This window comes from Diadema antillarum, unplaced genomic scaffold (assembly GCF_040938485.1).
Source record: "Diadema antillarum isolate AM-2024a unplaced genomic scaffold, OU_Dant_1.0 scf00000110, whole genome shotgun sequence".
Lineage (NCBI taxonomy): Eukaryota > Metazoa > Echinodermata > Echinoidea > Diadematoida > Diadematidae > Diadema > Diadema antillarum.
The window spans coordinates 109,158-135,892 of NW_027270999.1; the positions used below are offsets into that span (position 1 = coordinate 109,158).

Genomic DNA, 26,735 nt, shown 5'->3' on the forward strand with positions numbered 1-26,735 from the left:
CAGCCATTGGAAGTAAAAATATTTATCTTTATATGAATTAATTGCAAAAACACAATTTACATTGGCTTTGTACACAAAATCATGTTTTTGTGGCTTCAGAACGGTATGCCTGGGAGCAACAAATTTGGTCTCAAAAGATGCGCGATACTTGAAAGAAAAAAGTCATAAAATGTCGATGCGAGAGCATCGCGCGTTGCGGAATAATCACGCGAAACGTCAAGGGGGGGGGGGGCCAAAATGCCCCCACCCCCGGTGGGAATAGGGTTAAGAACAAGCCTTCCCTTGTGAATCGTGCGACAGATATATACATGTACATACATGGTATACTGTAAAACATGATATATTCGCGGCATGAATTTTTCGCGAATAGGAGCCGACAGCCTTTTTCGTGGCATGAAATTTTCGCGAAATGCCACTGGCGTTCAATGCGTATAGTGTACACAAGGACTTTCGCGTGCATTTTAATTTCGCGAATCTTGGCACTCACGAAATTCGAGAAATTAAAATGCACACGAAAATTCCTCGTTTTAAAGTAACTGAAAGTGTAACACCGAATCATGTTGCGACCAATATCACCATGTGTAAAACATGTGAAACATTATAACTCTCTCACTTCCTATCTTGGATTTTGTTGTTCTCCCGCCCACATCTTCCTTCCATGCATGCATTCATGTTGTTCTTCCATGCAAAACACAAATTGACTTCACAAAACCTCTACCATTCTCTCTGGCTGATTTCACACTTGCTATTAAAGCCAATTAGAAAATTGTGTTTAATTACACTTTAAACACTGAATTGGGGTTCAAACATATCTTCAGTGGTCTAAATAGGCATTTTCACGTCAGCCTGATAAAAATCCAAGCTCGAGATATTTTCCAATTTCCCAAGTCAGAAAATAGCGTGCTATTTCAAAACATCGGGCTGATGTGAATACGCCTAATGTGACAGTATTCTTTTCATGCCCATAGCACAGCATGGAGTTTTACGGCTTTCAGATTTTTTAGTCCAGGACGGCTGGCTGGCATTTTAATTATCCTTTAGAGGACATTCAGGGAGTGCTTCCATCTCTCATTATCAAATCTACTGGTATTCAGTCACAAGCAGATATAAATTATGTGACAAATGCCATATACGTGAAACATAATGGTAGCTATGAGCATTTGCCTACAAAGGCAGCAACACTGAAGCCTGTACACAAATTCTGTTATGGTACGTAATGAAATTGACTGTGTCTAAATACATGCTACTCTCCAGCACAAAAACACTCACAGCAAGAGAGAAAATTTGTGACTGAATTAATCATAGACTTTATTCCATGAAAAGTCAATAAGTCAGTCAGTTATTTTGCTATATTACTTGTACATTTTTCTCATGTAAATAGTGTCGCATACACACAAATATGTTCCAGGAAATCAATGGACTGTTGTAGCCACCCCAACAGAAGCAGGTTAGATTAGCCAATATACAACCATGTGGCATGATCAGTCATAGCAACTGTAGCTAGTCATGCCAATAAGTCCTGGATAGGTTCATGCTTACTGCCTGAAATCTTTCTTCTGTGTTTTTTCGTAGTTTATGCCAGAGCAAACTCCTGAAAGTGAATGGTTCATATTGAAGAAGTACATCACACCAACAGACCTGAATATCACAAAAGAATCACTCTATGATACATAAAAAAGTTATTCTCGAAGCCAATTACTACATGAGCTACCAACACCATTCACACAAAATGATGCTAACATTCTACAACTTTGTTAACAATATATATACTTTCTTTTTAGGGTAAATACTTCACCAAGATATAGATTACACCCCGACAGCTGAGCTAGTCAACATATGGATCAAATTGCTCTGTAATAGGATTAATCCTAAATATACAAAAGCACATTTAGGAGACAAGCAATCACAATTCTTTATTTGGAACAAATATAATGACTTTTCAGAGCTGACAGCACTTTCTGGACGAAAAAGTCCAGACACATTTAGACGACACTGCCATTGCAAGAAGCATTATATCTACCCTTCACCCCTACTGTAGCATGAGGTATTGCATGTATGTTGAAACTATTAAAACAGCTGACATTTGCTGTGGGTTCTGGTACCTAATTAATTAGATGGCCAGTAAAAGGGGAAAGAATGAATTCAAATACACATGTACTACTTTACTTGATGAAATCACATCTTTCAAGGAGCAAGAAAAACACACACACACATACGTCTGTAGATTGCATCCAAACCTTTCCCTTCCTAGTTGTCCAAGTAAAATATCAACCATTCCTGCTTGTTCCATTGAGGAGGAAATTTGGATAAGATTTCCCTAAACATCTTCGTAGATACAAATACTCTCTTCTGGTAGGTAGAGTGCTAGTAGCGGTGGAGTAGCGACCTAGCATTAAGCCTCCAGGTCCAGTCCCAAGCCAAGTTTGTGTCCGCCTTGGTTCAGGCTCTTCCCATCGATCAGGGATGACAGGGTCAGCTTCACTCCTGCCAAACGTAAGTACACAATGACCAGTTAAGGAAAAGTCTGCTCAGATGCAGAGATAACAGACATCATATGTGACAGTGGATCACAAAAAGAACAAAAAGTCGCACCCATTGATTTTACGTGAGAACTCAAAAAAGGTCAAATGGGTCAACCAAGTCAATTTTGAGTTTTTCATATTTTCTGAAAGAGCTATCCTTCTTCTACACTATTCTTTAGTTTAGGCTCATAACATGAATGCGAAAGTGTGTTTTCAGCAATTTTTATACAACCCTTTTTTGGGGGAGAGTAGAATGATCAGGTATGTCTTAGAGACCCCTTTTCATTTCTTCAAATCTTTTGCACTCTCTTTACTTTCAAGTCTAATAACTTGTGAAAGGATAGAGCTACTGCTTTGAAAGTTGGTATTAATCGTGAACTTAATGTGTTGATAGAACACAGTCAATTTCAGCTTAATCTGATAATCCCTTCATTGTTGTTGCTCTGGTGGTTTACATCCTGTGTTTTGTCCCTTTCGCCCCCCAGCTAGCACGGCTTGGTAAGGATTAAGGTAGGGAGTCTGGAGCATTTTTGCAACTTTTGAAATTCTATAAAAGGTGTATTATTAACTATTTCATATGAAAGAGAATTATGTCAGTAATATATATTTCAAATTTCGTGGCGAAATTATCGTTCTATCTCAAGAAATTAAACTTTCAAATCACTGCAATATTACACCTTTTTTTGACGAGCACGCACGAAAACATGTCCAAATCATGTTTGCAAACAACGCTGATAAGTAGCACTCGCGTGCGGATCTCCAGCGACTGGTTAATGAGCGTACAGCGGTTTGCTAAAACACGTAACCAGAGCAGAAGCCACTCCCCCTCGTGTCGTCATACTTTGCGTGCGCTGTGTGTATACACGCTGTACGTACGTACGTGTCCACTCTACTACACAATCCCAACATTGCAAGCCCTGGTGCGGTACGCGGTGCGCTCAGCGTAGTGAATGAATGTAGCATGCATTGTGATACGGAAACATCGGAGGACGAGCGAGCATGCTTTGAGTGTGTGTACCAGCTACACACGCACACACACATGCTACGCTACAGTGTGTGTGACGACCACATACATACACGTCGATATGTCAGAGCAGATCTATGCTGGCAGTTCGTGTGAAAATGTAAAGGCTAGAGCCTTCGAATTGGTGGCACATTACCACCATTCGTGCATACATTCATGGCTAAAGAGTCTAGCTTCCGAAATTTTTTGCTTGCCCTTTTTGTCGATTGGAAGTTCAGTCGTAAAAATTGGTATTTGTACCTTCCACCGCTTCACAATCAGCTTGCGTGATGCGTTGTGTAGCCCAGGCCTATCTGCTATGCACATAAGTTCGCGCAAAAGACTGCAACTCTTGCATCTGAGTGCAGTTTTCTATTGAAGTATTACAATAAATAGCAATGACTCTACGTGTTCATTTGTTTGTATGCCTAACTCATGCATTGTAGGCCTATATGATCGTTACCAATCTGGCAGTAATAGTACTTTTTTGTCCGTTGAAACTGATGTGCCAGGTGGTTTACGAGCGTAAGTGTTTCCATTACCTCTATCCAAACATGCACATTGTGAATGCTAGGGAGTCGTAAACCTCAAAGAATTCAGTGTTCTAGAACTATCGCAAGCGGAGCGACAGCTCTGTCTTCAGTGGCACGGGTGCGCACGTACTCGTATCAGGGAGGTGGATCTCTCTTTCACCTCCCTGCTCGTATGTAGACACTCACACACACAGCGAGCTAGCTACCTTACTACGGTAGACACACACACATACACATACACAGCGAGCTAGCTGCATGCACACACGATCAAGCTCCGCGCCATGTGGCGGCGAATGCGTGTTACATTTATATAAGTTATTATGTATCAGCATATTTGCACGGACGTTACTATGGTTGTTGCATACGAAGCCACGCCTGACACGTTCGCTGAGACCAAAAAATTATTGCAAGGGGTCTTTTCAAAGCAATATCCCCACCCCAAGACGTGGAGCTAGCGAAAAACTAACCTCACCATCGGATTCCGCATATCCTAAACTACTCACATGCCGCATATTGGTTCGATTATCGAAGCAGACGCTGAGATACAAGGACATATGTGATTCTAACGCTGTTTTCATCAACTTTTAGTCGAAAATATTTACCAGCGCTCTAATAGAAGATGGAGACCAACTTCTTCTTTCATATGATACCAAATTTGTTAAGATTTTTTGGCAGCTTGCCATGGGGAAAAGACGATAAAGGCAAAATCCGGCTCAAAATTTCATGTTAAAATCGGCACTACGCGCATTTCCATCGCGCCCTATGGGAGTTGCGTGTCATGAGATAGGGTGCACATTCGCGGTAATGTTGGCAGCGCACGATCCGACACCCTAATTAAGGGCTTGAATAGACCCTGTACGTCAGAGCCTCTTTTCTCAGTCCCCACTTTTCCAGAGTGTGTGCTTTCTCTCTAGTATTTAGATAGGTTAGGGGAGTCCATTTGAATTGAGTTATACATCATTTTAAAGCTTACACTCTGCTCTTTCACATTCAGAATCTGTCCCTAACTAAAAATCCATGTCTGGCGACTTTTTGTTTGTTTTGTGGTGCAGGGTCACATATAGTGTTGCAGTTCATTTCCTTCCTCTCCTTTCTGAGCCACATAAAAAGTGGCTCATGAAATGCACACCTCCTACGCTCATGAACCTATCATCACAACTCTCCCCATAAATCACGATGCTTGTAGCCAGAGACTGCACATTTTATGTAGAACAGTAACTTACACGAAACTTTTTGCCTATGAGATGTTCCACACATACCCTATGCCTAAACTCTACATTTCTTTTCAAAAAAAAAAAAAAAAAGAAAAGAAAAAAAGAATGAAGTACAAACCAAATGGAAAGCTTTGAAGTAATGCTATATCAGAATCAAGTCTGCAACAAAAAGAGCTCATTACATGAAGACATTACTGCCTTTCCTCTGTATGATCATCTCATAACTGACATTAACGCTACTTTCTGGTACCAGTGCTCTACTAATGTTATACACATTAGGAACATCAATCATTACTAATGGTGACAGGAGCAACTGTTCAGATGCAGCCTTCACAATAGAGTCGCTGGGTTTGGGCCATGACTCACCTGGCCTGAGGGTTTGTGTGTATCCGAGCCCGACCTGGCTGGTGTTGCTGACCTTGGCATTGATGTATGCATCAGCATCAAGGACATACTTTGCCCCCAGGGCAAAGCGGGTGGTGTTGGTAGTGGAATTCCAGCCGACATTGATGGCAGTCTCAAGGCCGTCATTGACCTTCTGGTAGATGGAACCACTGAAGTCTGCCCCATCATTCCTACAGGAGTAAAGGGCATACACAGAATGTGAGACAAACTCAGTGGTGTTCTTCAATCTAAAGCTTATAGCATAGTGTTTATCTATGGAAAGTAATATATTGTCAGTGAAATGAAAAGAAATATCACACTGACACGACTTATCTGCCTATGTCACAGACAACCAAAATGTCAACCATGTTCAATCTTGCAGACATAATTTTCAAATTAATAACTGGAATTAGTTGTCATAAGAGACGAGACAAGTGAGACAGATTCATATCTGAAGTTGAAGAGAAATGAGACGTCATGGGCTAAGATCTTGACTACCTCACAAAGAATCCATGAAGAAATTTGGTATTGAGTCACTTGTGGATGGAATAAACTGTAAAATCATCACTTCATCATCTGAACTACTAAAATACTATCTTCCTCAATATACTTCATGAGCAGAGACCGAGAGGGAGTACATTTCCTGTTTTTATTAATATTCATACGGTGGACTCCCGTCACAATGAAGTCCTTGGGACCAGCAGTCTGCTTTCATTATATTGAAATTTTGTTATAACTGAACAAATAAACAATAAAAAACAAAGAGCGGATAATGATACGGTCTGAATCTTTATTTCATTGCAACCGGAATTTCATTATAACCGTGTTCATTATAACGGGAGTACAATGTATTCCTCTCTCTTTTAGGTGGGGGTGGGTGGAGTGGTGGAGAGTTTGATTTACGTACACAGCAGTGTGAAGTTGGAAGTCACCAGTCTTGTATCCCAGGGCAAAGTTGCTCTTCTTTAGCTTTGACTCAGCTGTGTCAAAAGAAACCTGGAAACCAGCGAGCCATCCTTCGTACCTGCAATTGCAAACATAACAATTGTTACCATTGCACCCCTGCAAGAGAAAATGTATTAGGTCACAAATCTAAACATAGTCCTTAAATCAATCTTAATATCAGCAAGTTTATTAAGACCTGTTATTTAAAGCTGCAATAACATTATGATATAAAACAATATACAGACATAAATTATGCCATTGCAGTTTACAGTTACCATCAAACCTAATATGCAAAATATCTGAATCTATCAGTCATATCTCGACATAGTATTTTACAGTTTTTCTTTCAAGTCTCCTGCATCTTTTGACGCCAAATTCGTGACATCCAGACACGCAGTTCCGAAGTTATGCATAAATATGTACACGCACGTCAGACCAAAAAATGCTCAAAAACATGAATGTACACTTTCAATGCAAATTGAGCTTACAGTCAAACTTCTTAGAAGCAAGATTATTTTTTGGTTTTATTGATTACAATCAATTAGTAACATATTTTCATGCTTGCAACAAAGTCATGGACAAAAAAAGAAAAGAAAGAGAAAAAGTCGAAAAACAAGGTAACGCGTAAGAAATTAAAAAAAACAATAAAACAATTTTTTTTCACTTACTTTAGCTAAGGATACTAGAAAGAATATCTACACAAAAAAAAATGTGCTTGTTTGAACCTTTATTTAGTGATTTGTAGCAAAGAGTCTAGATTTTAATCATACATTATGCATAAATCAGCATAATTTGAAATCAATGATAATTTTTTGAAAAATAAAATCTGTGGTTTTTTAGATTACGTCACAGTGTGCTGATTTTCGTTGCGATCGTGCGGTCAATGGCTGAAATCAGGCTTTTTTTTTTAGTAAAAAAGATGTCAAACAAAACAACTCAATAATACCAACCCAATGACACCGGTACTATGCACAGTTGGTCCAGCGAAGTCAAAGTCAACATCTGTTGTGACATTGACGTAGTCCCTCTTGTAGCCTGTCTTGATCTGCCCACTCTTCTTGCTATAGATGCAGAAAGGAAGGAACATCATCACATGTAACATGGGATAACAGACTACTGTATATGCCGAATATTTCGCAAGGTTTTTATTTTCGTGAATTTTGTGAGTCAGGTGCTATTCACAAAATTAAAGACACGCGAAAATATTGACTCTGATCAAGCTATGAATGTGACGTATGCATATACATTTCTCCATTCAGTACAGGACTCCACAATCGCAAATTTAAACACTTGCGAAATCGTCGGGAAGTTCCGATTCGCGAAAATTTAGACTCGCTAAATACACTGTGTAGGGCGTATACAGTACCTGATCAACTTTCACAGCTCAATGTCCTCTAGAAACTGCCTTGTCCTTTTTAAACAAATATTTTTACTTCATTGTTTTACTTTAGGATTATTGCTGATTACCCCCCCCCCCCCCCCCCCCCCCTCACTATTATGCAAAATCCGAACTGACAAGGTATTGGTCATCTGTCTATACCCATTATACAGGAGCTGAGTTGACTGGAGTTAATATCAGAGATATCTGCCATCATCTCTGTACCAGATTTTCACTTCTTTCCAATTGATACAACCCTGGAAAAAAAAAATCAACCCTACAGATTTTATAAGAGGAACAATTTCCTATGAGAGCAATTGTTAAATACATTGACATCATATGACTGTGTCTTCCCAGTTGCTCACATTAATTTAGGTTTGAAAAGAAAAAAAATAATATGTACACTAAAAGCTTCCTAGAAATGAAGTTAAATACACAATTTCCAAGTTTTGTAATCTAATGTTGCTGAACAATGTTCATAAATATCAAATTAAAATGACAGTCAGGTAGTGACAAATGTATCACACGGTTTACTAACAGCAGTTGAAACTCTTTCCAGTGATGAGAACCTTTGTATCGTGGGTTACAAGAACATAACTAGTGACTCCAAAATAAGAAAGGAATAGAAATAGGTATGGTTGTCAATGTCTCCGCTGTTTACTGCCAACCCATTGTCTCCAGTCATGTACCAATACTTATGAGCAACATTGTCAATAGGTGGCAATGTTGGAATGCATGCTGAGACATGTGCTGAAGTTATTTGCATGACTTTCAGAACAGGCCAATAACATGCAGCTGTATGAGGTTACATAATACGACTTCCCTGGGCAACTAGACACTTTACGAATTATATCTTGACACAACACAATTTGCATATACAATGTATCTAGACACAAGAAGAACGTATTCTTACTTACAGTACCAGGCATATGTTCTCTTGAGCCCAATTTCAACAAAGCAACAGATAAAGAAGTACCAGCAAGTTGTTGAGAGGAAATGGCCATAATGAATTTTATTACGGTTTACTTCAAACAAAATGAATTGAGGTAACAGCCCTACAGAGAGTGCAAACTATTGCCATTTTCACTGGAATTAAACCTACAGGTACATGTACTATCTCCCATATGACAGCATCTGACATTTCTTCTTGTGATATCTACCACAATACATACCCTGTCTGAGGAGAGAAACTTGTGTCGAGTGTGACTTTCATGCCTTGCGCAATCTGGTCCTCAATAGTGACTTCTGTTGACAGAGTGTTTTCTGTGTTCCACTTCTCCTTGAAGGAGAGACCTGATAGGCATTGAAAAATGAGGTATACCTCAAGAATATTTCTCTTTTACAAGACTGCCAACATTCTTACAGTTGAGAGCAGGAAAGTTCCACAAAGCAATCAGGGAGATACTTGTGTGTTACATGCATCGTAATGAGCAAATGAAAATTCCCAAATCAGGGGGGCATTTCATGAAGCATTTTTGTCCGACAACTTGTCGGACAAATTTGCTCTCAGCCAATCAGATGAAAGGATTTCAGTAGCTTTTAACATTTTGTCAGACGAAATATCTGACAAAACGCTTCATGAAATGCCCCCCTGGAAGACTTTGGCATTCTCTTGTCAGGACATAAAGAGATACTGAAGTTTTCAAGAGCATTCTACAGAATCAGGGAGGCTTTCAAGTTTCTGTCTCATCATGCTTTTGCATTTCAAAGTGCCCTCTGCATAAGCTAAAAATAACATGTCTGGTTCAGGTAATGAGAGATATGTTTGTAAGGATACCGTATTCGCCGGCGTATACGTCGCAGTATTTTTCAGAAAAATAAAAATGAAAAGTCGGGATGTGGCCTTTCCAGCGGCAAAACCAAAATTGGTCTCTGCAACCTGGCAAATCAGGAGTCAAAACTAGCACATTTATGCATGTATGGGACTACACAATAGGCAACTACTAAAGAGGCAACCATCCTCCGATGAATACCGGTATATAAATCTTACAAGCAAAGTTGCATTCCGTGTTTGTTTCGCAACTTGACTTTCCTCATCCCAGCATGTCCTCTTTGTCGTTTCTATGAAATTTTAATGAGGCAAAAATAAAACTTAAGCTCAAAGCGTAGAGCTAATGAGTGTTTGTCAATCAATGAGAATGACCTGTCACGAACCTGTCTACATGACTCCACTCGCACAATGAACACAATAGTGCTATTCAACGTACGGCAGAGCGCGGCAAGCGTGGGTGCACAAATGATGAATGCTCCGCTCACAACACGTATTGTTATGAATGGGCAACCCATCCCCGCCAAACCCGACGAATTTTGTGGGGTGCTTTATTTACAGCGCGCATATATCTTTGTTGCCCCAGCAACTGCAGCGATTTCTTATGCGCGGTATCATGATATCGATCTCCTAGATCCTCAGAGAGTGCATAACAATATGTTTACCTGTGTCGAATTACGTTAGTGAGTGTGGCGTAAGTTCTCTAGGTTTCCCATCAATTTCTCTCATTTTTCTCTCTTTTGCTTTTGTATCATTATATCTCTTTATTTTCAGAATATAATCGTACTTCTGAGAGTGTTTTGTTCATTTTTGTTAAGTTATTACCTCGTTGGCAACAATTTGGAGGTGAGTTTTTGTTCGAGTATTTGTTGAGTTTTTTGATTGAACGATGTAGATTATCTACATGTGTGAGAGAACATCATACTTTGTATGGCACCCACTCATTTGTTTCTGTGTAAGCATTTTTACCGTAAAGTGTCTTCATCGTTCGTCTTCCAGCATCGGGTTTTCACCCTAGTTTGTTAGTGACTTTTTTTTTTTTTTTGGCTTTGCCCAAATTGGTGGTGCGGCTTATACGGTGCTGCGGCCTTTTTGCCGGTGAATACGGTACACAAAATCTACAAAAACTCAACAGATTTACCATGCTTCGTGGCCTGTTTTAGTTTAGGTTTCAAAAAGCTGACAGCGAAAATGCGCACCACAAGAACCAATAATTGCATTATCAGTTTGAATCTTGTTAATTTGAGAATTCTGTTATCAAAGCCAGAGTCCCTATTCTGAATAAGACTGCTAGCAGCAGTAATAGGCATGAACTAAACCATTCTTTTTTCACACAACACACAATGATGATATTATCACATGCAATCCGGGCAAGCACTTACCGTACTCCTTCCATGAATACTTGGTTTCCAGACTGGCATCGACTTTACCAGTGTCATTATTTGATGCTGATGACACAGTGAACCCCTATAATAAGATCACAGAACAAAGAATGTGCAAATTTCTTTTTTTTTTCACTCTATTGTAGCATCTTGGTTCCTAGAACTATCATTCACAATAAACAAGATATACTATCTCATCACAAAAATTAGTACCATCACAAAAATTAGTACCATCACAAATAAATCCTAATACACATCAGCTAATGGAGGGCTTGACACTAACTTTTTTTTTCTTACTTTGGTAGCCAGGTCAGGTATACATGTATTTGAATCTGAAATTTTGGTGGCCTAAAATAGAAGGAAATGGACAAATTCACCTTGAATGTGTACTACCTGATCAGACCACCAAAAGATGGCCTTTTTGGAAATTTTGTGACCCGACATCAATTTCTAGTGGTGCCTGGCCCCTGGCCCATTGCTAATGTCAAGACCTGACTAATGCATCCACCACTACATCACCTCACAAGCATTTTACAGGAAATGCAGCCTGAACCCCTCCTCCTCCCTTACCTTGAGAGATCAGCAGGCATCACTACGGACAATGCCTTAAATTACCTCTGAAGTCCACTAATTATTTCTAGCAGGATCTTTACAATTTGAACTCTTGCTCTTGCATTAGTAGATCATCTGATCACATCTGGTTACTGCATAACAGAAAATGCTTGACTCATAGCAGGGCAAGAGTACACAATGGTCAGCATACATGTAGGGTCAGGTTTCAACTAACTTGGAAAACACCATGCACTGCACTTAATTATCACCTCTTCATTACACACTGTCAAATGACACTATCCTTTTGCAGATAAAAACAGCAATGCATGCTCATAGTCTTTGATTTCTTACTATTTAAAAATCTACACAAGTCTTTCACAAATATTTATACGAGGATCCTGCACAGAAATTAGCCCCAAAATTTCACAATGTCAAAGAGGTTTTATTTGTGACATACAATTGTAAATACAATTGTACATGCACTGTACAGTTGTATATAATACAAACATACAGTGGACTCCCATTATAACCAAGTCCTCTGGACCAGTAGTTTTCTTTTGTTGTATTGAAATTTTGTTATACCCGAACATAGAGCAGGTAATATTGTAGCCTGAATTTTTACTTCGTTGTAAGCGGAATTTCGTTATAACCTTGTTTGTTATAACGGGAGTGCACTGTAATACATTGACCCAATCTAAATAGGTATGCTGTTCTTTTGAAGCATGAGAACATTAACGGCATGGATATCTTCGTACACAATCACAGTGAAAGTGGCCACTACACAGACACACACACACACATGCACAATATCTTCAAACAAGATGACTCGAGTTCATTATCTGAAAATTGTCCACTATTAATCACTGTCACACTTTTCTGCCACATACTTAAATACGTTGTATTTTGGCTTTCATGATGTCCGAACTTTAGCAAAATTTATCATCTTCGCCAAGGAAGGAGGAGATTAAGTGATCATCGGGGTTGGTTAAATTTTGGTAGTGATCAAGGATTTTTTAATGGATTTTTGGAGGATTTTTTATCTTTTGCCATATAAGGTCTATGAGCTTGGGAGTTCAAGCAGCACATACTGGAGGTTTACTGTACATATGCACACTAAAGCACATGCTTTGCTCAAGCAAGGCACCGGGCAGCTGAAAGCTGATGACGTAAACAAAAGGCTTAGTTCAAGTATATTGGGAAATTGCATGCCTGTATGGGTGGAAATGAGTTGCTGGCTTGGCAGAGGTCTGCACTCTCAAAGTGCTTTTCTAGTCAATAAGTTATCATGAATTGTATTTTCCAACACAAGAAAGTAGCATTTCAGCCAATAATATCGGATATGGGCAAGTCCAAGATAAGGTCCCCTCAGAAGGCAAAATTTCATCTTTGCTCAATATTGACATGTTTGGTATTGTTTTGAAGCTTATGAGTTGAAGTTTTGATTTCAATGGAGGAAAAAATTATATTACGTAAATTTATGCAAATTTCAAGGGCTTCATTTGCATAAATGTGAAACACAGCGTTACGTATGGGACATTTATAAAAATTCATATTAATTCAAAGGAAAGCAAATGATATTTGATTAATATGTGGACATAAGAAGTTCATCAAATAGTTTAACTTGGTATGAAAATTTAGGGATTATGCAAATGATTATGCAAATTAGCTCGTGTCCTATCATGAGATGTCCCATACGTAACAAATTGAGGTCATTTTTTTAGGTTTTTTCTGAAATTGCTAAGGTTATATTAATGCCCTTTTGTAAAGTTCTAATTTATTGTTTAGAGAAATTAAATACCATAGAAAAAAGAAAAAACAGTAAAAGGAATATTTTTTATTAGGCATTGAAATAATGTTACGTATGGGACAAATGCGTTACGTATGGGACATCCTCATACATAATGCATGTGAATGCATGTAGCTAGCTGGGAAGGTCTCTCAGTACACAAATGGTCAATCATCCTGAAGAAAGCATCCCAACATTGTAGCTACTTTTTGAGTTATAGACACTTTAAACAATACATGTACTTGACTGAACAAGTTTCAGAAAGGGGGAGGGGAAAATGGCAAAATACACAATGAAAAATCAGCATTAAAGGGATGGTATAGTTTTTTGCAGAAATGGGGATTCAGTTTTCAACATTTAATGAGATGATTGGAAACCAATTATATGAATTACCAAAGAGCATACAATCCTAAGACTAAAGGAATTCAAAGTTTAGTGATGGAGATCCAATTTGAAATGGTTGTGATATAAATATTAAAAAAAAATATATAAAGTAAAATGATTTTTTTTTTTATTGCAAGTGATACACAAATTGTCCTTATTCAGGTTTCAATAATAGCCACGACAAAATTCATGGGTATACATACTGAGGTGTGACTCGAATCAATGACCTGACCTGCTAGACAGACATCATATATCTACTCAATCACTGGGGTTCCACGCAGCAGGTATTGCTTATTTATAAAAATTAATATTTCTTGTGTCAAGTTGTTTTTTATTGAAACGAAATGGCAAACTGCCCTTCATAAATGGAAGTAAACACTTTAAACTATTCAATTTTTCAGTAGTAACTATCCTGATAAAAATAGGGCATACATCGCGTGTGTACATACTCAGGTTGGTCATAAAAATATAGAATATGATTAAATATGATTATGGGGAATATTGTTCCCTTGTCAATCTGGATCAGTATTTGAGTAGTTTCAACTGATTCAATTTCAATAATTATGCAAAAATTTGTCTATTGGTATTTTGCAAAATTACTTTGCAAAATACTCATAAACATGTCTCTATACACACTAAACGAATGGGGGACATAGGGCATGCATACTCAGGTTGGTCATAAAAATATAAAAATATGATTGAATATGATTAGGATGGTGAATATTTGGGGAATATTGTTTCCTTGACAATCTGGATCAGTATTTGAGTAGTTTCAACTGATTTTACTTCAATAATTATGCAAAATACCCATAAACATGGTTCTTCACACACTAAATGAATGGGGGACAAACTGTCCCATACGTAACTGTCCCATACGTAACACGTCATGTCTGTCTTTAAGTAGAACCTGTAATTAGAGCTTTTTGCCTAATGACACGAAACTTACTTGTGATAATCTTGAGTGTTGTGACTTTCATCACAGTGAGTTACAAGTTGTAGAATGAAATACTTTCAGAGAGTTTTGAGGTTGAAAAAGATGTTCAAAAAAACAAAATTTTTCTGGTCCCATACGTAACGGCACATATTTTCTCTTCTAGAATATAATTGTGAAGGTCATTTTTCTCCATTTTTTGCATGATTATACTTCTCCTAGATACCAATCACCATGATAAAGTTTAATATGATCAAAAGCCATTAACACTATTTTTCAGGTCATAAAAGTCTCTGAATGTCCCATACGTAACGCGCGTGTTATCTTGGACTTGCCCATATACAACTCAACATAATGATGTACTAGCAACTCTTAGGGGAAAAAAAAAAATAAATCTAAATCTACACTTGTATATTAATGGATTAACAATGTGTAACAAAATGCAGAACAATCTGTACATATCACATATAGTATATCACACACCACAGTTCTGTGTGATCTATCCTTTAAGTCAATTTAGAAACTGGAGCTCCACAACTGATCCCTCTCTGAAAGACGGGTGAAAGCCTAATTATTTACAACACAAGATTACAACTTCCTCCCTCTCTGTCTCTCTTTCCTCTTAATGAGTAAGATCTGTAACTCACTTGAAACAGCACACACCCACAGAATGATACGGATTCAAGATAATGGGCAATATTTGATTTACTTGTGATTAAAACATTAAAAATGGGAGAAAATCTGCAAATTTCCACTTACAACATTGTTACTTGTAGTTGTCTTTGCATCCAGCTTCACGAACCCAAAGCCTGAAATACAAAGGACATGACAGAATTTGAAGCAAATTAATAAAGAACAAAACCACACACACACAAAAAAAAACAATAACACCCACACACAAGTTAAAATAATGTATTACCTGACAACCTTTTATCTGGCATCAGTACTTATGGCCAATGGTCCATCGTTTATAACCTTGTTTACATCAGGGCACATTCTACTCCACTACACTGTACTTGCATAATTCTACTTCGGTATTATGTTGCATGACACAGTGATGAAGGCATTTCAACTCAGATGTTTTGTTATCACACAATTACTAAATATATATTACACATAATGTACCCTATAATGAACTGAACCCCTTCAAGAGACTGCTGTGGATATTTTCCTTTTCATATGGAAATTGTGCAAATGACATGTTCCACTTTTATAAGAAAGTGACCCACAATAACCGGGAGAGATATCAAGAAATAATATTACTGTGAAACTGTACCAAAATCTTTACTCAATTGGCCCAGCATGTAAATTTTATGGTGAGAAAGTTTACATTTCTACAGGAGTCAACCTTTCCATTACTTAGTGCCAACAGGTAGCATCTTGATCATCCACTTATCATTCTTGTTTTCAAGTTCAGGCATATGGTACTCAGAATTGCAATCTTCACTTACACTGTACACAAAAAGCTACTTACCAAATCCCTTCCCAAAGATGTCCCTGGCTGCCTTTCCAAGGTCAGAGTATGAGGGTGGGACTGCCATTTTGAATGTTAAGTGTTGGGTGCTGGAGCTGCAAGAGAATCATGCAACAACAGAGCCATTGAATTATACCTGCAGATTTTCCTTTGACATGAGTTTATGCCAACATTTGAGCAATCGACTACAATCTGCATTTTGCCACTAATGTTGTTGATTGTATCACGAACACTCGTTCCACTTGTACATAGTATCTTTTACAGATTTCACCAAACATAGAGTAAGCTGTATACAAGTAAACTGTAAAAGTCCAATCATCATGATTGCTAAATCTCTGACCATTAAAAAAAAAAGAGCACTATACACAATGAATTGATTAAAATGAGAAAATTGGAATGGTATGGCTGCTTATTGGCTGGTAGACCTCATCGTTGCATCAAGTTTGGCTGTATTGCATCGTTGAGAAAGCTTTTTGTTGAACTACACCTTGTATTGCTTTATGGAAAATGTATCTGCGTCGAACCAAAAGGGCAAATGGCTTTGGTATGGAAATGAAATTAATTCAAAATTTCATCAATAAAATCTATACGGCTACCTAGACATATTGGCAATCCTGTGGTCTGGGGGCCATGCATAGTAATGACATCACAATGTCCATTTATTTTAGGTTACCCAGTCAATGGTATTCTCACATTTTTCAGTCATCTTCTCAACAATGCTACTGTAATCCTACATGTACAGCGTACATGGTATAGCTACATGTACTTATTAGCTGGCAGAACTCATTATTGCATCAACTTTGGCTGTATTGCATCACTGAGCATGTTTCTTGTCGAACTACTGTATTTCTTTACATGCAAAATGTATCTGCATTGAGCTAAAAGAGCAAACATCTTTGGAATGGAAATGATATTGATACAATTTCAACAATTCCACAATGGCACTATAATCCTACATTGGCAACATATAAATGACATTTTTTTCCCCTTCAAATATATTTGGGACAACAACTCAACTTTACGGCAAATGTAAAGACTGTAGTGAGATAATAGAGAAGCTTTGTGTTAGAATACCATTTTCAAACACGTTATTACATATGATGTACATGTACAATAACAATGATGTACAATAACAATGTCATTCCAAGATCACGATTGCACACTGCCCCATAAGCCATGGATAGCCAACAGGTCATCCAGACTAGCTAGACATTGTCATAGAACATCAGGCATCATAAATTCTGGCTTCATTGGCAGAGTATGACACACAGTTGTAGATCCAGTTATTACGGCACTGATGCACTCAGCCATATACACTGTGCATGTAAATACATCAGGAGTTCACTCAGTCACCAAACAAAACTGTACATCCAAATGAGCATGTGCTTCAGATGCATCGCACACAAGAGGAAGAAGACTGGTACAATGTAGCTAGTCAGAAGACAAGACTTTGCAAAGTTTCAGAAGCAAGCATTCAGACTATTCATGTTTCCAGAAGATCTGCAAGGATCAGGAAATGTTCCTAGTTTGAGTGAGAAGTTTCTCACAAAGTTTAGCGAGAAGTTTGCAGTGACACTGGCAAAACTTTGAGAACTTCTTGTTTTTATCAACACAGTTAGACTGAAAGATCAGTCTACATCTATCGCCAGGGATATGCTCCACAGAGACAACGTCTGGCTTCAAGGCATCACTCTCCTGTACAAACTGAAGGCTCTCATACCCAATACTGTAGGGGGATGCATACCCAAGGAAACAAATCTGATTGGATAGCAGACACATTCGCAAATGTGCAGTTATCGGTGAACTATTAGCACATTATCAGTGTGCAGACGAGCTGGTAGCTGTTTCTTTTTCCATAAAAATTCCAGTCAAATTCCACCAAAATCTTCAATATTTCAAACAGCTGAGGGCACTATAGTTTACACTTGTTGATCTAGGATTGTAAAGTAGACATACAACAAGTGTATCTGTAATCAAGGAGGGTGAAATAAGCCTTACCTCACCCAGCACATCCACAAAGGGACAGTGGTTAGAGTCCTAAGCATCCCCCCACAACTGCGTTTATGACTATGACATGCTTTCATCTATCTCTTCACAGAACCATCAAAGTTAAAAATGTTTAAAAACTCCTCCGAACAGATAGATTTTCCTAGCTAGAGTAGCAAGTGGCAGCCTACTTGTATGGGTCTCTTTGGTCTAAGCGATCAATCTCTACTGTGGCATTTCACGACATTTGGAATAAATTTTGTTGTAATCTCAAACTATGGCACTAGTGTACTTTTGCATCACCTCATCAAATGATTTCTTAACATGCATGAACTCACCCTAAATATTCTATAACCTAAGATAATTCCATCTGAGTGTCTGGTACAAGTTACGTTTTGACACTTTTTCAAGTGTTGGAATAACTCCATCACTTGAACTGCACCTCAGCAAACAAGCAATCGGTATAGTACGAATACCATCAGTGCATGCAATAATAGTCAGTTGTTTGATCTGAATGGAGCGATCACGGCAGATTCTTCTGTGGACTGGTGTCTTTGAAAATTCAACCCCTCACCACCCTCCCTGTCCCTCAGCCAAGTCTAGCGATAGTGGTTGTCTACACAGGGTTTGAAGGTTGTTGGTTACTGTGTATGTGTGAACCCCCTTTTATTTTTATTTTCTCTCCTTTTCCTTGCATTTTCAAGTACACTGTATCCCTATCTTTTCCCTTTCCTTTGTATTAGTCTTTTCTTTTTTCCATTTAACTTTTATGATTCCTTATCAAATCTTATTTTCTGCCTGCCACTTTGTTTCTTTTTCCCTCCCTCAACCTTTCTTTCATATCTTTGAATTTCCTTTTCAATCGGTATATTTTTTCCATATCTTTCCTTTCAGTTTTGATTCTTCTCCGTTCCATTCTACAAAGTGTAGTTCAAAAATTTCCTTTCCGTTCCCCTTTCTTTTTTTGTTCCCTTTTTTCCAACCCTATCTTTCCCTCACAATGTAATTCTCTTTTTTCCCCTTTTTTTAAATATTACGTCTATCATCTATTTTTCAAACTTTGTCATATTTTTTTCCCAGGTCTGCCTTGTACTGTATTTCTTTATTATTAATTTTCCTTCACCCTTTTCCTGTCCTCTCAGTAAGTCTCACTCATCCCCTATCTCTATTTAAAGTCAACTTTGCTTTTGGAATTGTCTTAAACCACCATTTTCACATTCTTATTTCATTCAAACACACCCTCACATTCACAAACACACACAACACCACTTTAATAACCTACACCCAAATCCCAATCAACCGCTCCCACAAGCCAGGCCTTGGTAATTAGACCTACAGTGTTGTATGGTTGAGGGGTCTAGATATCGCGCATGAAAGTTTGTGATGCTCTTAAAAATAGAATTACTCCACAATCGTACCTGAATTTCTCAATAAATATCACTAAAATGCAGAAAAATCACCTCCCAAAATCTCCTGATAATACGATGACGGAGTAGTGCGCTGTCGCCGTTTGTATGTCGGACTTGAATTTCTGCGTTCAATTTCTCGGGGTATATAAAGGTCGCGCAGCTGGCAGCATACAGTACATTGTTCTCATGTATGATGACGTCACGCGATACGTAAACGATCGATCGAACAAATTATGAATTCTATCGGCTACGAACGAGACAAGCGAGACGACACGTCTAAGCTACAACATCCTTAAAACAGATTTTAAGCTAAGGTAGGTAAATTACAAGGTAAAAACTTGGAAATTTAGTGAAAAATATGTTCGAAATCCAAATTTCTGACCTGCTTCCTTCTCATGTGTAGCGGTTGTAAAGTATGTTTATTCCATGGGCGTACTGGCAAATTTTGTGCTTAGTCCCACGCGTAATATTGCTTGCTATACGCAGTTTCGCTATGCGCGACCATCAACTTATCAAGTCCCTCCGCGAGATCTAATCCCCTTCACCATACATGCTGACAGAAAGGGAAAAAAGAAGTTTGTCTTTTTGAAGATACGTGAACACATAGAACCTCTAGAAAATCTTTCCATGATCGCTACAGTACAGGGTGCAATAATAGCAATATTCAGACTAGAACCCCTATTAAAAGTAAGATTTAAAAAGACAACTGATCGTTGCGCTGCGCTGAAGTGTGAACTTATTTCATACCGTGGCGTGGGCCTAATGTCTGCTCGTGTCCAGCAAGAGCTGCTGCGGTCGAGTTATTCCAACATGTGGGAAAGTGTCAAAACAGCAAATAGATTTAGTCTTGATCTAAAAGATCTGAGTCGCTGACAGAAGCAAATTAAAAATAGAACCCTAGTCAATACCAATATTTTTTCTTGGTTGTTTGTTCAGAGTGAGCAAGTTTGAAAATCAATTGACGTGGTGGTGCAACATTTTTAAAATTTTAGTTAGCTAGCGTCATTGAGCACTAGATGGCGCTCTCGCGCAAGTACATCGTTTTCTTCACACGCAGTGCTCAACTCTTCGCGATGATTGCTAGCTGTAGCAGTTATGACAGGGTGCATCGATATCATTCTTTTCAAAAGTAATACGGCCCTATGTCAAACGACATGTTCGAATCACAAACCTGAACTACTTTTGCCTTCCTTGTATGTTGGTTTGAGTCTGCTACGAACCGCTAAGGTAGCCCGAGGAGGACGATCTGTTAGCACGCCAAGTCGAAATTTCGCACTTATTTGTCGTGACCTTGGTGTATTTTGTACTTAATCCACATTACGCAAAATATGGCAGTGTCGAAACTTAACTTTTTTCAAAATTGAAGGGTTTTCTGATTTTTTGAAAGGAAGATTTATCGACCCCAAGTAAGCCCATGTGGTAAGAACGGTACACGAAATGGACCTTGCAATGCCTGTTTCAGTGAAATTGGCTGCCCGATCGCGCAGCCCGTGGAGAGCTTCGCGGTTGCTCCCACGGGAGTCGCTACAGGTGTTGTGTGATTTACGACTGCCCGCGGACCCCGCACGTCGGCCGCGCGCTGGCTCGGCGCTAGCGATCTCTCTACTTATGAATATGATGGGCGAATCGAAGCCACCGCTACGACAGGCCTACGTGTACGCGAAAAGTTATTAAAATGCGAGATTTTTCCAAGAAAATGAAAAGATGGACTGATTTAAACACTGTTTATGTGTATGTTACATATCAATCTACGGATAATTGATCTCATTTCATGGTTCGGAGAAAATTTGATTTTCTAAGGATGAAGGCTATTTTTAGTACGCGGTACACTAAACCTAGTCTAGCGCTCAAACTACAGTCTAGCTGTTACACTAGGCTAAATTCAGAGAATCCAAGTGAAAATTTTCATGATACTACTGTACTAATCACGGGTCATCATACTCAGATACTAGTACAACGTCTAACCTTAATGATCAGTAAGTTTTCAACTAGTAATTGCATGCACAACTGGGGCTACGTGTAAATGTACATGCACGCAATGAACGGAAGTGCTCCATCCTCAACCCAGCAAGCACTCACATGTTCATCTGCTGATGCAGATTACGCACCAGGACAAACGAAATTAGAAGTTATTATTCCCGATACACCAGATTTAAACGTCGTATTAAGTGGGGGCGTAACGAAATAAAAGCCTAGATAACCATAGAACAAACATCCAGTTTCAATCATTGCTTGAAATGCGGCAAATACGACAAAATAATACTCAGACCTTTCTTACCACTTGAGCCTAAACGCCGGTAATGTCGAAGCTGTTCAACGTGCGCGTATGCTCAGTAACGTGTATTCCTATGGTAAAAAATAGTGCGCACGCGTTTAAATGGCCGCCGACGCGACGACGGTAAATTCACGTATTATATTGCTGCCCAGGGTCCTATTGAGGTAGCGTGGATATGGAGCACACGCACTACCATAGACAATCACATGTTTACGAATGCAAGGACTGGTTCGATCGCCATAAAGTGAATGGAAATGCGTGCGTACAACGAGCGGTGAATACTTACTACCTGCGCTGCTTTGTGTAGATGCCGCGTGTGCTGCACAGCAGTATGTGCAGAGTGGAAGGGCAAAGAAAATGGGCAGGTTACCGGATACAGTTGCTCGGGTCAAACTTGCGAGGTATTTGGACGGGTTTCTCGGGCCCAGTGCGAGGGCATACACGCGACCGACCTCAGTACCTGTACTGAAAGCATGCAACGGATATGGTTGCGCACTCATCAGCGAGCGACTCGTTCTTTAACCACGCCCATTTCTGTACGTCATGAAGTTATGCAACAGGCACTCGCCCTTCGAACAGCATCATAAAACAGAGATTCAGCAGGGCAACTACTAGTAGTATTATTTTATGGGTTGGGCCTAATTGTAGAAAATCTCTAAAAACGAATATAACAGTTTGGTTCACTCTATCACAAGAGAATAACACCCAGCCCTTCTTAAAACAAACAAATAAACAAACAATCTAAGAATCTTTACATGAAATACAAATAAGTAAAAAAATAAAATCCCTTTTTAAAGTTATTCATCAAGTCAAAGAATGCATATTGGCATAATTTTTTTTTTCGAACATAAAACACTAAAAGACTTGAAAATGAAAAATAACACACTAATGATCCTTTTGCAAAAAGAAGAATATTGCTCGATCATTATAAGGCCCTATAAATTGTGACAAGGAATCTGACAAGGAATAATGAATAAGCAAGACAATGTTGAGGCCTACAATATCATTTTAAAGACTTGCTGTAATTCCAAGCAGCCCTGTACAGACAGTATCTATACTAAAAATGATAGCATAAGTGACTGATGACAATTAATTGTTTTGTCTATACAGTATTCTGACAATACTTATTATGAAAACGATAATTATCATCTCCTTCATCAACAAAATTCTGTTCAGAGATTGGTCTACATAGCATCATGTGAACGAACAAGAGATTGATATGATATTGAAGTAGTGCCAATGGAGATATATGTGCTATATTCTGCAACATGATATTCATGCGCTTTACCATGAATATTACATCATATACGCAATCAATCAATAGCTTTCAGGGGCGTCACCAGCTTTTTTTCAAGGGGGGTGCGTTTTGACACTAAATGTTTACGAGATTTTTTTGGACAGACATTTGGAATATAGGAAGCTCTCAATCCCTAGACTTTTACTGTTTTTTGAGGGAAACCAAGCGGGGAAAGGGCAACGGCGCGCCGGTAGCTAGGATTTCATCGGGGGGGGGGGGGGGGGGGGGGGGGGAGGGTGTGGAAGTGCCGGAGAGGGTTGCATCCCTTATAAGTGGATTATGGAATGACGGTGTGAAACGACAAATTACTGGCAGCGATATCAGGGGAATGGCATAACGACTACATACGAGCGAGCGGAGCGAGCGAGCTTGGAAATTTTGACATTTTACAGTCAAAAAAACTGCCGTTTGTAGCCATATTTTTTTTTGCTTTGTAAATGAAGGGGGGCGCACCGAGCGCAACTGCTGGCAATTACTGGCAGCAATATCAGGTGAATGGCATGATAATTAAATGCGAGCGAGCAAAGAGAGCGAGCTTGGAAATTTTGACATTTTACAGTCCCAAAACTGCCATTTGGAGCCATATGTGGAAGTGCCGGAGAGGGTTGCATCCCTTATAAGTGGATTATGGAATGACGGTGTGAAACGACAAATTACTGGCAGCGATATCAGGGGAATGGCATAACGACTACATACGATCGAGCGGAGCGAGCGAGCTTGGAAATTTTGACATTTTACAGTCCAAAAAACTGCCGTTTGTAGCCATATTTTTTTTGCTTTGTAAATTAAGGGGGCGCACCGAGCGCAACTGCTGGCAATTACTGGCAGCAATATCAGGTGAATGGCATGATAATTAAATGCGAGCGAGCAAAGAGAGCGAGCTTGGAAATTTTGACATTTTACAGTCCCAAAACTGCCATTTGGAGCCATATTTTTTCGCTTTGTAAATAAAGGAGGGGTGGGGCGCAACGGGCGCAACTGCCGGTAATTACTGGCAGCAACATCAGGAGAATTGCATAACGACTACATACGAGCGAGCGAGCGAGCGAGCTTGAAAATTTTGACATTTTACAGTCCAAAAACTGCCGTTTGTAGCCATAATTTTTTGCTTTGTAAATTAAGAGGGGTCGCACCGAGCGCAACTGCTGGCAATTACTGGCAGCAATATCAGGTGAATGGCATAATGATTAAATGCGAGCGAGCAAAGAGAGCGAGCTTGGAAATTTTGACATTTTACAGTCCCCAAACTGCCATTTGGAGCCATATTTTTTCGCTTTGGAAATAAAGGAGGGGTGGGGGCGCAACGGGCGCAACTGCCGGTAATTACTGGCAGCAACATCAGGAGAATTGCATAACAACTAAATGCGAGCGAGCGAGCGAGCGAGCTTAAAAATTTTGACATTTTACAGTCCCAAAACTGCCGTTTGTAGCCGTATTTTTTTGCTTTGGAAATTAAGGGGCGCACCAGGCGCAACTGCTGGCAATTACTGGCAGCAACATCTGGTGAATGGCATAACAATTAAATGCGAGCGAGCGAAGAGAGCGAGCTTGAGAATTTTGATATTTTACAGTCCCAAAACTGCCATTTGGAGGCATATTTTTTCGCTTTGGAATTAAAGGAGGTGGGGGGGGGGGTTCACCGGGCGCAACTGCCGGCAATTACTGGCAGCAACATCAGGAGATAAATGCGAGCGAGCGAGCTTGAAAATTTGACATTTTACAGTAAAAAACAAACTGCCGTTTGTAGGTATATTTCTATATTTAAGGGGGCCCATCGGGCGCAACTGCTGGCAAATACTGGCAGCAATATCAGGAGAGCATAATGATTACATTCGAGCGAGCAGAACGAACGAGCTTGAAAATTTTACATTTTACAGTCCAAAAACTGCCGTTCTTTTCTTAGCCATATTTTTTCGCTTTGGAAATTAAAGGGGAAGGGCACCGGGCGGAACTGCTGGCAATTACTGGCAGCAACATCAGGTGAATTGCATAACGATTAAATGCGAGCGAGCGAAGAGAGCGAGCTTGAAAATGTTACATTTTACAGTCCAAAAACTGCCGTTCTTAGCCATATTTTTTCGCTTTGGAAATTAAGGGGGGGGGGGGGCGCACCGGGCGCAACTGCAGGCAATTACTGGTATCTTGCAACATCAGAAGAATGGCATAAAGATTAAATGCGAGCGAACGGAGCGAGCGAGCTTGAAAATTTTGACATTGTTACAGTCCCCAAATTGCCGTTTGTAGCTATAATTTTTCGTTTTGGAAATTAAGGGGGGGGGGGGCGCACCAGGCGCAACTGCCGGCAATTACTGGCAGCAACTTCAGGAGAATGGCATTACGACTAAATGCGAGCGAGAGGAGCGAGCGAGCTTGAAAATGTTGACATTTTACTGTCCAAAAACTGCCGTTTGAAGCTATGTTATTATTTTTTTTTCGCTTTGGAAATTAAAAGGGGGGGGGGCGGACGCCCGGTGCGCCCGGTGCGCCCCTCCCCCTGGATCCGCCACTGGTAGTCAAGGGTGTGGGTTTATGTTCATGACTGGGGGAGGTATGACCAGCGAGGTGGCGTCGAAGTGACCAACCGGGGAAAGGATGTCCAAAATCTGCACTTTAGAGCATCCCCTAAACTAATATTGTGCGTGTTTGTTTGTGCGTGTGTATTATATATACATGGAAAAGTTAGGAATTAGCCCAGGTCAAGTCTATTTATCGGCAATGCAAGACATTTTTACATAGACTAGTATGTAAAGCAACACTGCAAAAGCAATGATCTAGCTTTGATATAACGAAGCGTAAGGTACAAAGGTGCTGTACATTCTACATCACATTGCGCAACATTGTAGCGACTCTTCGTTCGGATGTACTGAGTACACTGCGCACATCCTGCTTATATGCAGAATGCCAACCAGGAATCACGCTGAATCACAATCTTTTGTCGGGTCCGGGCTTTTTGAACAATGTTTCACACTATATACCTATCTAATTATGGTTAAAAGAAATCACAGAAAAATATCTTATTTCTTGATCACCCTTTCATTCAAAAGCAGTTTACTAACACTTGAATTACTATTTCGGTAAGTCTTTTTTTTTTTTTTACCAGCGGATTATGAGGGGGCGCACCCCCCCCCCCCTCCCCCCGTACACTGTAAAAAATTTGTTTAGTTTCTAAACACCTAACTAAACACTTTTCTGTGACAGTTTAAAAACACTGCGACGCGTTTATATATTAAACATGTTTAGGAACTAAACACATGCTGTGTTTATTTTCAGCACACCCTAGGTGTTTATCACACACACATGTTTATGTTTTAAACGGTTCTGATGTTTAAAAACTAAACACCTGCTCTGTTTATAGCCTAAACACCAAACGTTTACACCATAATCACTCACAGTGTTTAAATACTAAACACCGCACATTCACATAATCACCCACAATGTTTAAGATCTAAACACTGAACCAAAAAATAAACATGACGCACTGTTTACGATGTAAACACTGCGACATGTTTATT

The 26,735-nt window shown here is 39.3% G+C and overlaps 1 protein-coding gene across 2 annotated transcripts; it reads right to left on the reverse strand.

Annotated features, from left to right (window-relative positions):
• Positions 1–720: 720 nt before the first annotated feature.
• On the reverse strand, positions 721–21,978 carry LOC139719400 (non-selective voltage-gated ion channel VDAC2-like). Of its 2 annotated transcripts, none has more exons than XM_071630820.1 (9): positions 21,930–21,978; positions 16,257–16,351; positions 15,542–15,591; positions 11,130–11,214; positions 9,152–9,272; positions 7,552–7,662; positions 6,564–6,680; positions 5,639–5,847; positions 721–2,484 (listed from the first exon to the last, which is right to left on the reverse strand). In XM_071630820.1, exons 2-9 carry the CDS (start codon positions 16,321–16,323, stop codon positions 2,393–2,395), a joined length of 852 nt encoding a protein of 283 aa, XP_071486921.1. In that variant the 5' UTR covers positions 16,324–16,351; positions 21,930–21,978; the 3' UTR covers positions 721–2,392. The 2 variants fall into 2 exon arrangements, with proteins under 2 accessions (XP_071486921.1, XP_071486922.1); XM_071630821.1 differs by having other exon boundaries at positions 21,921–21,940.
• Positions 21,979–26,735: the final 4,757 nt, after the last annotated feature.